At 38.0% G+C, this 17288-nt stretch overlaps 1 protein-coding gene across 2 annotated transcripts in view; it reads left to right on the top strand.

Moving 5' to 3' along the window:
- LOC121317194 (disrupted in schizophrenia 1 protein-like) overlaps positions 1-17288 on the top strand; it is a 139540-nt gene that overhangs the window by 105961 nt on the left and 16291 nt on the right. For both annotated transcript variants that reach the window (XM_041252862.1, XM_041252863.1), the window contains exons 11-12: positions 3049-3298; positions 10826-10870. In XM_041252862.1, coding sequence (XP_041108796.1) covers positions 3049-3298; positions 10826-10870 — 295 coding nt within the window. The remainder of the gene's footprint in view (positions 1-3048; positions 3299-10825; positions 10871-17288) is intronic.

Below are 17288 nucleotides of genomic sequence, written 5' to 3'. Positions count from 1 at the left end.
CCTTTCATATCTCCTTCATTCCTTTTTGTATGTTTATTGTATCTGACAGGAGTGCTTCTGTGATGCAACTATGATATAGCTCAGTCAATCAGAATCCTTTCAGGTTAGCCATTGTCAGCTGAAGTCATTCTGACAGTGAATAGTAAGACTTACCACTGTGATCTGGTTTAAATTATAATGTTTTCATAAATAATAAAAGTGGCTTCTCCAAATGCATACGTTATTATGCGGTTTAAAGTAAATGCATTTCAGGATGGATTTGAACTTTCAAAGCATTTTATCAGCTTCCAGACAGACAGCCTCATGTAATAAAATTATGAGAATTCACAGAGCAACAGCAGTTCTCGGCTCCCAACATCACATATGGAGGTCTAGTCACTTTGGAATTACAGTGGTGGTTTCATACATTCTCAGTGCATAACCAATTAAACAGTATGCATCTGTCGTTACTAATTTTAAGTAAACTTAAACTTCTTTTGAGTGGATGTGTGTGGAAAAATCATTGTCAGCAATCAAATTATTACTTTCTTTTAAATCTCCCAATAAGGTGTTTTGGGGTGAATTTAAAACCATGAAGCCTATAATGTATTAGTTATCCACACTGTACTCTGTGCTTTATAAAACAGATCTAATATCTGGTAAACCACAGCATCCACTTTACTTTGGTTAGCTAAAGGTATGCAATACAAAAGACTGGTTAAGCGTTGTGGGTTAATAGTTTTCCAAGATTAACCAGTATAATATCCTATGTATAAGAATATATGGGATAAATACTGTATTGAGTAAACCCTTCTCCTTAACTTTTAAGAATAATTGTAATAACATGGTCATCCTAACAGAGGGAGAAACAAATGTTGTTTCATTTATTTGCTTAAGATATTAACAAGGCTTGATTAGCAAAATGCCTTTGAGTAAATGTATTTTCACCTATCAATAAACATTCGATATGAAAGCTGTTACTCAGGATTCTCAAAAGTATTTATATTGTACTGTAATGATGACAATCCAATTAGATGCCTTTGCAAGGTTATTAGCCATTAATAAGTTTTAATACTGACAGGGATGGTCATTTTCAGAGACAGAAGCAAAACATACATAAAGAGTAATATTCAATATAACTGCAGCAAACAATTAAAAAAAAAATACTGATGTGATTGCTTTGCAAAGGCATCAAAATGTTACTCCCGTGCCTTGTTCATCTACTGTATGCATTGTGAATGTATGTTGTCAATCAGTGTGTGAGGTCTAGTGGAAAGTCTTAGGATTTAATATGATTAAGACTACAACCCTCTTGCATTGTTTCTATTGATTTAACCTACTGGTTAATAACAGAGCTTACCTTACCCAAAATCCTGAATTCCTACCTCCCCCTTGCATCCTTTGCAGATGTATCTCTGATTCGGGTAGAGAGGGGGATGGGGGTCGAAGTTCCATCACCCGACCTTGGTTGACTTCTGACAGCTCAGAGTTTCCCTTCAAGGAAGCTCCTGCCCAGAGGATGAGATCCTGGGCCAAACTGTCTAAAACATTCCAACATACAGTTACAGTATCACTCAGCCATCAGCGTGTGGCAATCTTTAATTACAGCATACAATGAAAGTGATTACAGGCAACAGCTGCTTTAAAAATCTGTTAATTCTGCTTTATTTTCAAGTCAATCCAGCTCCCAACTATGTTAGTCTAGTTCTTATATATGACGCTAATTAAGGCAGAATAAACAATAACTGCGTCACACTTCAGAAGCATGAGCGAAGGAAAAGGAGAGATTTTCTGAGAGGAATAACAGCATAACCAGCAAAAAGAGTCCATCAATCTGTCAAATATATAGGAACTATATAGGAACTGGATCAACATAGTTTTCAGGTGGTTTGACTTCGGCCTAACAAGGTAGTTCCAGATTCCTGTCTCCAAGCACATTATTGCCAATACTGTAGTGAAAGTACAGATTTTAAAGCAGAACTGTGTTACCTGTGATCACTTTCGTTGTATACTGTAGTCAAAGATGAAGGCAACACACTTATGGTTGAGGTATATTGTATGTTGGAATGTTTTAGCCAGTTTGGCGCAAGATTTCACCACTTGGACCGACAAGAGGACCCTGGGGGGGAGAACTCTGAGCTGTCAGAAGTCGGGTTATGGAACTTTCCTGCAAAATATAGTAGAATACATTATCTAGTGAACCAGTCATCTAATGTTGATAAAATGTGTTATTAAGGGTAGCATATTTACATTACCAACCAATAAAAATCAGGACAGTATTGATACACACTGCAGTCTATTAATTTGATAATTGTATACCAAGCTTGTAAAAATCAAAGTGTTTTTATGTATTTTAAAGTATGTAAACAACTTTTTTAATGCTTTTTTAATGATTGGAAGTAAGGCACTTTTCAGTTCAGGCTCTGTTAATTGCATGGACTCAATGATTCCATTATATTTGTTTTCTCCAGTAGCAGTGCATATCCCCTAAAATGACCATACTTACATATATTCAGAGAATTATTTATTGAACAAACCTGTTCTCCAGAAGGGCCCATAGTACAGAGTCATCACTTTTAAACAATGATTTACTCAATTGTGACGAATATGGACATCTTTGAGGTTAATGTATAGTGGCAGTGCGGTTTCTGTGCTTGTACAGTACTCCTATATAGTCTGAATTGATATTTTGTGGCCAACCTAAGCCTTCCTGTTATAGGCTGCTGCAGCCCGATCTTTAAAAATGCCTTATTAGCAAAAAAAAGTGGCAGCTAAATACTTTTTGGTCTTCATAAACCCCTATTTCCTGTCTAATACACTTTGGAAACTTCAGCATTTCTTATCGGAAACTCAACACTAATAATGCATGAATGTTCAAAAGGGTACTATAACTCATTACTTCAATGTCCATAAATAACGTATTTATTATATGCTACATGGAAAAGTTACTAATAACTGAGGAAACAGTTACGCAAAACTGATTTCCTCGCATTCATTAAAATAGATTGAACTTGTATCCAAAGTTTGTTGTGTCTGCTCTTTGCTATGTGTTCTTGGCTCTCGTTGTAGCTGTGGGAATCAGCTGCTGGAGAGAGTGTGGGAAGCTGACTTGGAGGCCTGTTATCTGCTTGTCCAGGGGCTCCATCTGAAAGAGGCGGGATGCTGCATGTCACAGGGGGTAGAGAGCAGAGCAGATGACACAGAGCCCATGGATGACCCATGCTCAGTTACTGAAACCAAAAAAGAATGTGATTTTCCAAAGGCAGGGGTGTGGGAAGCGGTTGAATGCTTCGACCAAAACCACACTGAATTAACTGAGGTAATAATACATTTTATATATATATTATTATCACAAACTGTTTAATTTGTCAAATTCCTCTTTGTACAAAATACAAAATGTGATTGAGTCTGACTGATTTTAATTTGTATTTTGAACAGGTAATAACTAAAGCATTAAAACACATTTGATGAAGGCAGCGTATTTTGCTACCATACTGTACATTCCCTTACTGTGCAGCATATATAAGTCTCACACTCCCAGTCTAGGGGTCCTATTCATAAAAGTACTTGCTGACTGTCGTAATAAAATGAATTTAATTTAAAACTAACAAAAGTCATCCATATTGCTGTTCATGAAATGATCTTAGCAAACAGGTGACTGTTGCAAAGCACAAGGAAATAAATAATTAAATAAATAAGTAAACAAAAAGCACTGTAGGAGGAAGTTTGAATAATACTGTAATTATAATAATAATAATAATCATCATTTTGAAAACTTTAAATGTTAATCTTACAAATTCTTAACTGTTATTATTATTATTTCTACTACTACTACTACTACTAATAATAATAATAATAATAATAATAATAATAATAATAATAATAATAGTAAACCCAGCTTAAAGCAGGGAATCAATCAGGGGTGAGTTTATGTTTATGAATCAGTGAAAGTTTCACACCGTATTGCACACTGTACACAGAATGGATCGTTTTGAGGTGCACGAAAAAAAAAGTAAAAACAAAGACTCCCATTCAAACATTGACCGTGCCTCTCACTTAGGCTCAATCAGTGTTGTTTGCAATACCAAGCAAGCCCAAATTTCCCACGACTGCATCAGCAGCACTGGTATACTGTATATGGTAACGCTCCATGAAAATAAACAGGTTCACACAGGCAGTATTCGTCCAAACTGTTTATTGTGAACACAGGTAAAAGAAATAAAAAGCAAAGGACCGCTGTCAGCCGCGGATCACGGCTAAAGAAATAATAATAATAAAATAACTGTCTATTCTCAGTCTCTCACTTGCTCTCTGCTTCACAGCGCTGTTTCAAAATGATTATTCTTGTGTGAGTATCTGCTAGTGACTACCGAGACCAGACCAGCTTGCGAATTGAAGTAGAGTATCTTTGGATTTGTCTGAAGTCTCTCATTTTTCTATTAGCTTAGACCCATTAGTATGCCTTGGGGAAGAAGGAAGGGCAACATTATCCTGTTTTCTCAAGAATCATTTCAACTGGAAGGTACATACTGTAGCCCCCAAGGGTCAGAGAGTGAGTCATTCTAACCACTATTAATAATTGCTGAACCCCACCACTGTCTTGACAGGACTGAAGTTCCATTTGCAGACCCATGACAAATGAGGCAGGGAAAAAAAGGATAACATCACATCTAGCTTAAATAAGATAAACTGTATTGAAAGGATCTCATATGCCATTCCCTTAGCTAGACCTGTCAAGCTCTTCAAATGGCTCTAATTCCTTCAGGGAAGTTGGGGGTGGACATCTGCAACAAACTTATTGTCCAGGGCTCATAGTATAGAGTCATCACTTTTGTGACATTTCCTCATGAAACATTAATTTTTTTGTTTAGTTTCACATATGCCAACCGAAAGCCTGCTACCAGTCTGTCTTGCCCATGGTGACTGCATCTGCATCTATAATATAGCGTGATGAGGATCTTCCAACCAATCAGAGCACCAGTTTGTTGTATGCCACATCACATCACAAACAAACTATTCACCGTTATTGAGTTTCTTCGGCTTTATTCTCAGTATCAAAATTCACTTTAGCTGCAAAGTCAGTTCAAAATCACCAACTTAACAGTATTTTCTTCATCAACCTTTTCCCTCTTTTCAATTAAAATGTCTGTGAACTAAGTAAAGGTTGCTTATAAAGCAAAAAATGATAGCTGGATTTTTTAATTCAGTAAAGCATTATATAACAAAGCTATTGTTTGACAAGCATCTCTGCTTTTCAAAATGCTTAGGTGTTTTTTTCTGTCAAAATATGTATAGTAACTCAACAGTACTTGCACACTTAGGGCACTCTTTCACACCTAGTTTGTTTGACCCTTTGATGTGGATTGAAGTGAGGTTCGGTTTGATTGTAGTGATATGTGAAAACTCAGAGAACCACGTAATCGCACCAGGATTCACATCAAACCAAGGGAGCCGAAATCACTTGAAATCAGTTCGCTTGGAAGTGGACTCGGTACGTTTGCCACTTTGCTCTGTTTCAGCTTTTTGCAACGTGAAACCAAACGTATTCCAGTTCACTTGTAAACGAACTGCTCCAAACAGCGAAGCAAATTGTGGAAGTGACATACTACTGCAGCAAGCACCAAGGAAAGTGTCTCCCAACGGTCTCACACATACAACACAGGGCTTGTCAAAAACACACACATGTACACAACAGCACACTACAAAAAAAAAAAAAGAAAATATGATGGGGCTGATATATTAACTGCCACAAGCGGTGCTATTCAATTAATCTACACTAATATGAGTGTTTGAGATTTACTAGCAACATGCATGCTCTTTCAACATAATAGCAAAACTGTCACAAGGCAAAGAAAATTGGAAAAATATGAAATGACAAATAATGATTTAGCACATGTATTGCGTATGACTTTATTGTTCCATATACACTCGCAGGAAAACACTGTGCTAATACAAAGCGTTTGCATGCATTTGCGCTGCTTTGCCTGAGTTTAGTAAACCAGTTCCTTTGTTACAACTGTATCTCACTACACTGACATGCATACAACATTTGCAACAAGCTGTTATTATTATTATTATTATTATTATTATTATTATTATTATTATTATCAATTCATGAGGTGGGAGCCAGGGCTGCAAGAGGAAGGGAGTGTTTTTTTTTACAACAGGATTGGAGGCTCATCCTCTATACAAGGGAAAGAGAAAAGGACGGGCCGGACTTCAACCGAGAGAGCCTTCCCTATGGAGTCCAGGCTAGCCCGAATGGCCTCCGGGCCCCTGAAAAGATAGTCCTCTGACTTCTCGGAGAGTCGTTATAGGCTCAGCCTCTTAACTGGGTCCCAGCTAGCTCTGTGTTCGACCCTCAGAGGATGGAACTAGCCTTGATGTAAGGAAGAAAAGAGAATCTGAAAGAACACAAATAATTGTTAGTTATGAGACTCGAGCACTAAGAGTAAGCGGGCCACGTCCCAGGAGAGTAAAGAAGGAAGGAAGACAGAGCCTTCTTTCTTGAGTCAAATTATGGCTTATGAGCTGCGAAAGAATAGTGTGGGCAGTGGTCCCCTCTGACCACACAAAGAACCTGCAGTTACTAGAACTCCAGGTTGGGGAAGTGAGACCAAATCTTTATGGTCACAGGCACATTATTCAATTCGCCACAATTTACAATTTGTATTTTAACTGTAATACAGCATTAAATCCCACGAACAAGCCTCCATTCCTAATTGTAATCTTGTTTTAAATCTCGCAACTGGAGTCTTCAATAAAAATGTAGGAATTTGATGAGTGGGTTTAAAATATTCAGAACGACTCTGTGAGGCGAGAGTGTATTAAATTGAATGTCCAGACAGTAATTTATGTGTACAGAAATAAAATAATTTATTTTTATTATCTGTACACAACAAAATTATTAAATAACAAAAGAAAACAAAACGGCGTGAGGGAGGGAGTGCAGGGGTGAAATCCAAAACAGATCGTGAGAACTCGTCTTTAATCGTCTTCGTGGTAAACCATACATAAACAAAAAAAAACAAAATAAATGTTAGTATTTTCAAAAATCCCACTGCACCAAACTAATCTCTCCCTCCACCCGTTACTCCGCCTATTTTACTTTCGGACCAACCCCGAACAGAGTAGTATGTTCCCTTTAGTATGTAATGTCCCGCTTCTGTAGTCAGTGGAACACCAATCCCCAACTGACAAGTGTCCTTATCCTTCACTTGACTCCAGTGGCTGGAATTTACATACTCGTACTTCCGCCCCTCACCAAGGTGCCGCCCCTCAAAAAGATGGCTTTTGCCATGGTCACGAGATCTTGGTAAGGGAAGTCCCGAGTTAGTTTGATGCCATCTACTGTCGGGAGGCTGAATCACAGACCGAAATCCCTTTGACTCATCACAGACTCAGATTCAGAACGAAGGGGGAAGTCAATGTGAATTGAGTAACCATTTTCAGTGTTTTTCCGGTGTTTTCCGATGTTTACTGGCTATACACTTTAATGTATTTCAATTTTTTGTATCGGGGCGTTGTATCATTTTTCATCGGTTAAAACCGAAAATCAGAAGCCCAAGTTATATTGCAACTCATAGCATGTTATATTGCAACACATAGCATGTACACAGACCTTATCTTCAATCCCCAGTCATTTCTGCTTGTGCCCTCATACACAGGTGTTTGCCATCTCCTAACACTAAAATACAGGTCAGGGAGGAATTTGCATAACGAAAAGTTAGCCCATTTACCAAACGTGTGCGCTACATTTGCAGGTGTTTCTGTTGTTCCTGTGCAGCTTCTGTACTGCTGACCAAATTGTACATGTATTAACACGTATTCCATTTTAGTGGAGTCGAAGATTTGGTACTAGAAATAAGTGTTTGCTTGCCAATTTACCAAGTTCTATTCAAAGCTTTCTCCCACATTATTCCTATCTACTTTTCTTTTAGGGCTCCACTCTAGTTCATTAGGTCAGTGTTCTTTCCCATTGTTATTTCAGAGTCACTGTACAAAATTAAATGATTTTCCATAAATATTCAGTTGTTTATAATGAGTCCCATAATTATTAGAACTACAGTATGGGGATGAATCTTGCAGTACCTCAGTCCGAGAAACACATAATGGTTTGTTTTATTGAACGTTTAACAATTAGAAATTTGGGACAGGATCATCTAGTGGAGTTCTTGTTAACGCGGCGAGCCGAGGACAACCTGGCCAACCTAAGCCCATAACCGCCCCCCCCACCCCCCCACCCCCCCACCCCCCCCCCCGGCGGCGCACGGCAACTTTGTGCACCGCCCAATGGGAGCTCATGTGGAGTGCCTTGGATGAGCCACTCGGGAGCCCAGAAATTGGCTCTTTTGAGAAAAAAATGTTGTTTTTGAAAAAGCTTAAGTGCTTTTTTTAACATAAAGATTGTTCAACTACGAGAAACTGTCATATTAATTATTGGCTAATGTTCACTAAATGCTTCTATTATACATATTTTCTTGAATTATCTTTTGTTTAGTGTAGGGTGCCAATACTTTTGTCTGCGACTGTATATATTATTTCAGAATTTTGGTAGATTACAACACACAAGAAACACATTTGTTTTCTGTATCCTTTGCAAGAGTTATATATGTTACTTGTCCTGCATTGTCTGATCCCTTGAGTGTTTGCGTGTAATCTGTCTGTTTTCTTTTCTCGTCTTATACTGTGTAGACTGCCTAACTGGTGCACTTGCTTTCCTATTTTCCAACAATAACTGTTGTTATCTGTTGCAATACTTGACCCTACCTTTGTAACCACCTTCCCTTTCTGGGTGTCCAGCATGCCACAGTCTCCTCTTTCTGTCCTGCTGAAGAATGGAACTTCTTAACCCACTAAATTCTAAGCCAGTGGAGGTGAGGGGGGGAAAGCTGAAAGGTAAAACTCCATTGCAGTGTTGCCTTCTCTTCACTTGCTATGTTTCATATGTGTTTATTTTTTAGCTTGGCTCTTCGTCCAATCAATACAGTCAGTAGAACATACAACAACAACAAAAAAAACTTTGCTATGGTGTAACTGATCATAAATACAAAACATTTGAAAAGCATTTGACTTCTTTTTATACATTCTTGTGAGTTCTTGACTTTGTAACATCTGCGTTTTTCAAAACGTTGTATTTCTTACCTCTATTGATGTTTCTGCTATGCAAAAATTACAGCAAAAATGTATGCTTTCAGTCTTAACAGCATCATTTAGGAAGTAAGGCATTTTTAGCAGTGGAGAGCTTTCAAACCACCTTACTTTTTACAAGTGGTTTAATTTGTTTGCTGGAACAATAAAAGCAACTTTGGATAATGTTAGAGAAAACATGATCTGATATTAAAAATAAGTTAGTACAGTAATCCGTTCCATATCCAACTGCGACCAGAGTAAGGGCAGATATGTAAAAAGTCAGATGAGTGAATCCTATTTTAAATACCATTATGCACAGCTGTAACAATTACTATATTCACACAGTTATTGTTTTGAGATTCAGCTTTTATTGGGGAGCTCCCCTAAATCTCTTGTTTAGAAAGATACAGAGTATTGCTTATGACAGAGTAGCAGTCTGCCGTGTGGGTACATGCATTCGCTGCTGAGGGACAGGCAGGAGTTGATACGCCCCACAGGTGAACAGGATTTATTTACATATCAACACACTGAACAGCTTACATGACGCTACTAGCCATGGCAGCGCACAGAGTACATACAACACAGTGTACGAACACTTTGGTAGGATCTACAATATCTGAACTAATCTTCTCTGTTCGGTAATAAACTAACGCTGCTGAAGGGGTTGATCATGGTGGATATGTGATGGGCATATATACGACGGATCACTGTAGTTTACTTCAGTTTATATGAAGTTTATAGCACTTAAATGAGAAACTTTCAAGTCAACCAACCATTAATATAGAATATAAGAGTATAAATTGTAATGCCTAAAAAAGTCCATTATACATTAAAGCATATCTCTTTACTTAATTTTAAATGTCAAACCCCTGCTCTCCTGCTACACCAGTCCTCTAGAGCAGGAGGAGAGCCCTTTGACAGTTTTTATACATATATACTTTTATACAGTATGACAAATCTGCACTGTTACAAACCTGGCAGAGCCCACGCTAATACATTGCAAATGCAGTCTATGGAGAGCTTTTGGCAGACTGTAATTTTAAGATGGTGAAAAGGCAACAAATGAAGATTTTGTCACAAAATGCATTCACCAAAGACATGTTCAGAAATAAATGAAGAGATTTTGACAGCAGAGCAAAACTGTTGGTAATAACAGTGCCAGGCTTTGAAGGAGGCCTATGTAGTGTAGATAGGTCTTTAACTTTAATTTTCCTTTGAGGAGTTTCCTATCTTGCAGCGCTCTTCAAAAGGTGACACTATAATTCAAGCTGTTTTTGAAACTTGAATAGCTTTTTTAACAATATTTTTTTTAAATATTTTTAACAGCTCTCTGGGGATAAAATGATCTAGTTGACAAAAAATACATTACTATATTTGGTAATTAATTTATTATAAACACATTAAAATAAAATGTCAATCTGTTTAGCAAGTACATTGACCTGAAAAGCTACCAAAAAATAAGTTGCTTATGCACTGTAATAATTATCTCTGTTATATGAAGGGTCATTCTTTTGCTAGTATAGGGTACATTGAGCTGAGCTAAAACCAAGACTTGTGACTTCTTTGATGATAATACCTAATGTGAACAGTACTGTGTCTGTATTTGTGTTTAACTGGTTATGTATCTAGTATTTTATATAAACTTCTATGGTTCAATAATTGTATATCAAACAGGCAGCTCAGAATATTTATTAAATCATAATTTCTATTGCAGAAACCGGAAGGGTTTCTTTTTGGCAAAGAAGACAATCAGCCTGAGGTGAGTGACACATGCTAGTATATGTATTGTTAATGCTTAAATAATGTTAACTAATGTTAAAATAAGATTTATTGGTGTGGAAAATTAATAAGGAAAACATTACATTAGTAGAATGGTACATGTCTTACTCTGATAACTAATGGCTAGCCAAACGATTTTGTGTTAATTGGTCAAAAAGTTTGATAATTGAAAAAATCTTGGGCTTGCTAGAATTATTTGTGCATAAAAGATGGCAGTCATTTCTGGCCATTAACAAAAAATGTCTGGGCAGTATTTAACGTGTGATTTGGTAAATTACTGCCTGGTTATTTTACTGGCCAGTAATGGTTTTAGATGTGATTTACCATCACAGATTGTTACCAAGATATTGTATCTACTCAATTGTCAGAGGTATGCAAATGAGCTGTGTCACCTTCTTCAGACGTCAATGGGTACACCTTCTGTTTACACAGACACATTATGTCTACAGGACATGTCTGGAGACAGGTTGTTTGAAATATCAAGATGTCAGGTTAAAAAAAGTTTTAAAAAATTGCACACACACACACACACACACACACACACACACACACATTTATATTTATTTTAAATATATAAATGATTGCGCTGAAATAATATTAATTTATTCTCCGTACAAATATAAATCTGAACGTTAGGCATATATTTATGACCAGATGTTTTGCATTACCTTATGGAATTAATTAATCATAAAGTTGAATGAAACCTGCTGAATAATGTTACGTTAACATCTTGAATTACATACCGCTATGTCGTTTTCCATATAATAATGAAAACCTGACAAAAAATAAAAAATTTGGCATCCCCATAAAACCGGCACACAGGAAGTACCGACGGTTCGCCTTTCAGGGAACAGCATACGAGTTCCGGGTCTTGCCGTTTGGCCTCTCTATAGCTCTTTGTGCCTTTTTGAAGTGATGAAAGCTATCCTTTCCACATTGAGACTCAAAGGCGTCAGAGTTTGTGTCCTGTCTCCAGCACAGGCAGATGCCCACACAGAAGTTGTCACCGACCAACTTCAACGGTTGGGCCTAACAGTGAATCGTGCAAAGATCCAGCTCACGACTTCTCAGACAGCCTTCCAACTAGGAGTGTGCTTGGACTCCAAGAATAGCTGCCTGTTTAGAGCTCTTTCAGCTCAACAGAGCACTCACAGGAGTGACATTCTAGAAACTTCTGGGCTAGATGGCGGCAGTTTCTCAGACCCTCCCTTTAGCTCTCTTACATATGCGCCCTCTGCAGGCCTGGTTCAACAGCAGAGTTTTTCAGCTTGCGTTGAACCGCGACCGCTCATTGACAGTCAGTAACAACCCTAACCCTAACCTCCTCTCGATGGTGGTGTGCCTCATTTGTGAGAGATTCGGGAGAGCAGATATAGATCTCTTTGCCTCCCAGGAATCGACATACTGTCCCCTCTGGTTCTCCATAATAGGAAGTGGGGACCTGCTGGCGATAGATGCCTTGGCACACCAGTCGCAACTGTTATATGCCTTCCCTCCGCTCGCAATGTTCCTGCTGTGTGTGGAGAAAATCAGGCAGGACCGTGTCAGGGTGATTTTAGTAGCCCCTTATTGGCCCAGGAGGCTGTGGTTTTCAGCCCTGATGCAGCTCCTGAGCGGCCAGCCATGGAGACTGCCCAAGCGCCATGACCTGCTCAGTCCGGCGTGGGGGACCTTATGGCACCCGACTCATCAAGCCTGCAGCACTGGGTCTGGCCCCTGAATGGCTGCATTTGATCTGCCTGGGTCTGTACAATAAGGTTATTGACACCCTGAAAAATGCCAGAGCACTCTAAAAATGTGATTTGGTATAATTTAATTAAAATGCTATTAATATTAAATGAACCATGGTTATAGCAGCAGTTTTTTAAGTATTCTATAAATATTTTGCCTAATAGTTAAAAAGTACAATGCTTATGGGGCTGAGGGCTTGTTTTCAAAAGATGTTGACACGTATATTATATACAAACCAGTGGAAACCGCGTGTGTGTGTGTGTGTGTGTGTGTGTATGTATATATATTGCTGACTTTGAGACTTGCGAGTTTGTATTACACACTGCCCGATGCAAGAGAATATTAAACATATTTAAACTCTGCGAATCGATCGTCCAATTCTGTAAAATCGCATCGCAAAGCATAACACACTGCCTGATGCAACTGAAACATAGGGCAGTGTGTCCAGGCTTAAGAGTTAGATTTTCTGTGTAGTTCTTGGCTGCATCTCCTTTATTAGCGCATCTCTCCAGAGAAGTTGAAATTAATTTATCAGCGTCAGATGAGACCCAAAATATTTTTTCTCTGTTACACAGCATGGTATTGTTAAATGGTAACAGAATACAGCTGAGAAAGCTATTGGAACTATTTTTTTTCAGGACGAAAAATTTATAGAATTAAACATTAAGACACAGTGATTTAACGTTACATGGGTTAAGCTTGCTTACATTTAAAATAACTCTGTACCTTTCAAAGCCCCAGGGGCCACATGTTTGTTTTGATCTTATGCCTGTTCCTGCCTAGGGACAGGAAACGGGAGAAGTCCTTCATTATTTGTGTACTGTACAAAAAAACATTCTGATCATTGGTACATGAAAGATATGGTAGAGTTTGAGGTTTTTCCCATTTAGGGAAGTTCTGTTCTTAGTTTTGTATTACAATTAAATTACATCCACCACAACAATGTATGACACAATGTTATGGGCCCATAAGTCCAAATACTTGACATCTGGGAAAGAGGGTATTTTCAAGATACCATTTGGATTAGCAGTTTTACACTCCAATGTTTACATTTCAGTTGAAAAAAAGGCAAACTTTGGCAAACAATAAAAGGCTACTTTTATTTGTGTAATGTGCGTACATCTATATCAAAGAGTTTTCTTAAATGAACACTAAAAGGTGTCTGTTTGAAAATCATTGTTTGTTCATGCTGCAATGGAAGACTCCTGGAGAAGATCCAGTAAACTCTCACATTGAGATCTGAAATCTACAGCATTCAGTGTGGTGCCAGTGTTGGAGGTGACCATTGCAAAGACTAATTTTGTGCTGTCGAATGAAGAACAAGGGTCCCCTGCAGTTGTCCTGCATGCTAGTTAATGAAATAATATGTGGAATACCACTGCACTTGTGGGGCGGATGAAAAAATCCTGCTTGTATTTGAAGACAGGACAATTATCTGTTCAGGAATATGAAGACTTGTAGTGAGCAGAGTTGTAAAACCACCAACAAATGCCCCATTCCCAGTTTTTCTGCATGTATTCATCTGTCCAAGGGAGTTTGGATCTGATTAATAGGGAGCCATATGGTTCACCATTGCTGTGTTGCACCTGACCTGCTCTTCTTAACTTCTTCAAGTTACCAGTTACGAGTGTGTGTGTGTATGTTAGACTATGCAAAATACAGTAGAGATCAGAATGCAAAAAGGAAGATAAGTAAACCTGAGACCAGAAAAACTGACTGAATAATCACTCAATTGAAGGGCTGCTACATTAAGCTGAAAATGAGCTAATGCTATTAAAAAGTATCAACAAAAACTTTGACTTTAAAATTTACTATATGAAGTATGTTATGCAAGCATTATGAACAGTTTACAGATTTTTTTAAAAGTATATTATGTATTGCTTTTACTGATCATAACATATACAAATCCATGTGTACTCCTTGTGAATCAGTTGGGCAATTCCAAATTAGTTTGCTTACTTTTATTGTTGCAGCCCTTTATCGCTCTTTATCATCTTTTTCTAAAACATGTCATAAGGGGGTCTTGCTACCCTCATGGATGTTAAAATCTTTGTAAACTTTGAGACAATTCAACACATATAGAAGTCATGTATTTTTATTTGAAAACACAGTTCAAAAGGTTCTCCGATACTGTGTGTATTAAATCTTCCCTGTAATGAAGTATTTTATTACAGTTGTTAATTGGATCAATAACTCATTCATATTTATAGCTCTCACTTGTCATCCTATTTTGTATGTATTCTTTAAGCTGTTCTCCACAGGCTACAGTGAAGGCCTGTATAATTGCTTGTTTAGACTTCCAGGAGAAAGCATTCTAAAATGTAAAAGTAGCTTGTTTTAGCACATTTGTCTGGGTTTTTATTTTTGCAAAGAGACAACCGGGCATCTTAAAGGTTACATGGTGACAACAGTTTGCAGGTCTTTCCAAGGACAGACTAGAGCAATACAAAGAACATTTCAGTATTCTCAGTTTAAATGCAGTCTCTCAATGACATCATGATTTTTCCTTAAACCAACCAGAAAAAGACACAAATCTCTTATCAGTTGGTTAATTGTCCATTTGTCCTAACCCTAGCCTCAAAGCATCTGGTTCAATTCAGTTTCTCTTTGAAGTAGCTAGTTTTTATAACACACGTGAAATCAACTGTAATTTCTATAGAAAACCTGTTTTTCATCTAGTTTGTAAAGATGTTTAACAATATGTTGGTACTGCTCACAAAAACAATGATCCACCCTAAATGGCAAATGCCTTTCATGTTAGAGCTGGACCTCAAAGGAAAGGCTAAAACTTATTTCAAAATGCCTTGGAGGTCAGCCTTGTCCTAGCAAGGACAAAGTGACCGGAAAAATCTTCATCAACTTACTGTCTAACTAGGAATTTAGTTTAGTGAGTTGTATTCTAAAACCAAAAATTCATTCATATCTAAATAAAATGTTCCAATATTAATTATAAACGGAAACAAAAAATAATCTCACTTAACACTTAACAGTCTCCTAGGTACTTAGTGATTCTGTTTCCAAATTGATTTTGGTTTTTTTTAAGAGTTTCCCGCAAACAGCTGAAACAAACTCCGGAAGAGAGTAATCATGGTCCATAAAGGAGTGAATACTTGAATGTCGTGTAATTACCTCCAGTTTTCATTCCTTGCTTCCTGGACTGTATTTTGTCATTGAATGTACATCCTGTAGATTTCAGGACTAATTTCCTATGTTAAACTGTGATAACCTGCAATTTAAATAAAGCAGCAGAGGGCTTAATTTGAATGTTATGTAAAATCCAGCCCTCAACAAAGACTAATTGTCAGGGGTTCTTAATCATACCTGGATGAATTCCAAATGAAACTATCCTTGGAGGTAATCAGGTGTGTTCATAATTGCAACATAACAGGGAATCCGGCTCTGTGCATATTTTTCCCCAGGATGACATCTAGTTTTCCACAGTGAAAATAGTGTTCCTTTGATGTTACAGCATCAGTTCCATGCTGATATTGTTCATGTAACCAGCATGGCGTGTTAATGAAATATGTAAATGTGTGATTCTTTCTGCCTATGTTAAGTAACCATTATAACTGGTGGGTGGGGGGGGGAGCTTTTATTTTTGCATTTTATTTTTAAATCATTTTATGTTTTAGTGTTGCTGTGGCCTATATTGGTTGGGTTTCTTAAGTGGCACGTTCCTTTTTGAAAGGAGATTTTGGAGGTGACAGGTAAATGTTGTGTGGTAAAAGTACAGTTTTGAGTGCAGCAATGCTCAAGTTAATCCATGAAAGTTCTCCAATATATTGTTTGTACCCTTTTCAGAAAATGTCTGGCAGCAGCTGGTCTGCTCTCTGTATGACAACCAGAGAGATAAGGAGTGTAGCCCCTTTTGTTCCTTGTGTTTAAAATGTATTTATAATTGTACTGATTCTGGACATTTGTAACCAGCAAAGGCAAGTCTGTCAGTGAAAATGCTGACAGAGGCATGGCTGGCTCCTTCATCCACAGCAATTCTGGCGGCGCAAATGCTATCAGTGGCAAGGATGGCTCCTCTAGCAAAGGCAATGCTGTCAGCGATAAAGCTGACAGTGACAAGGCTGGCTTCTCCAGCCAAGGCAATCCTGGCAGCATCAATGCTGGTTCCACCAGCGGAAATGCTGACAGTGACACGGTGACAGCGGAAAGGCTGACAGCGGGGTGTCACCCTCCAGACGTGGCATTGACGCTAGCAGCGGCCAATCCAGTGTCTATGGCGAAATATAGATTATATTATAATATTATATCATAATATAATCTATATTATATATATATAATATAGATTCTATTATATTTAGATTAGATTACATTCTTCCCAGCGACAGCGAGTGGGAGAAGTACAGCGTGGAAAAGTACAGAGCAGTTTCGAAGCAGTTTGAAAGCAGGTTGACGGCTGCAGAAGAAACTAAACTTCAAAAAAAAAAACCCTCAACATGGTCTTCAAGCCAGTAATCTGTGACACCTGCTTGATGTGGGAAATCCGAGAAAACCCAGCGGAGCTAAACCAAGTGTGCGTAAAGTGCCGCGCGATCCAGGATTTGCATAAACTAGTAAGTATGCTAGAAATGGAGCTGGAAGAAGTGAGACAGCATCAGGATCTTGAGGAACTGGCACACCCACAATTCATGGAAGTCTGCATCACCCCTAACAGA

This window comes from Polyodon spathula, chromosome 6 (genome assembly GCF_017654505.1).
Source record: "Polyodon spathula isolate WHYD16114869_AA chromosome 6, ASM1765450v1, whole genome shotgun sequence".
Taxonomy (NCBI): Eukaryota; Metazoa; Chordata; class Actinopteri; order Acipenseriformes; family Polyodontidae; genus Polyodon; species Polyodon spathula.
This window is presented reverse-complemented; position numbering and strand designations above follow the sequence as displayed.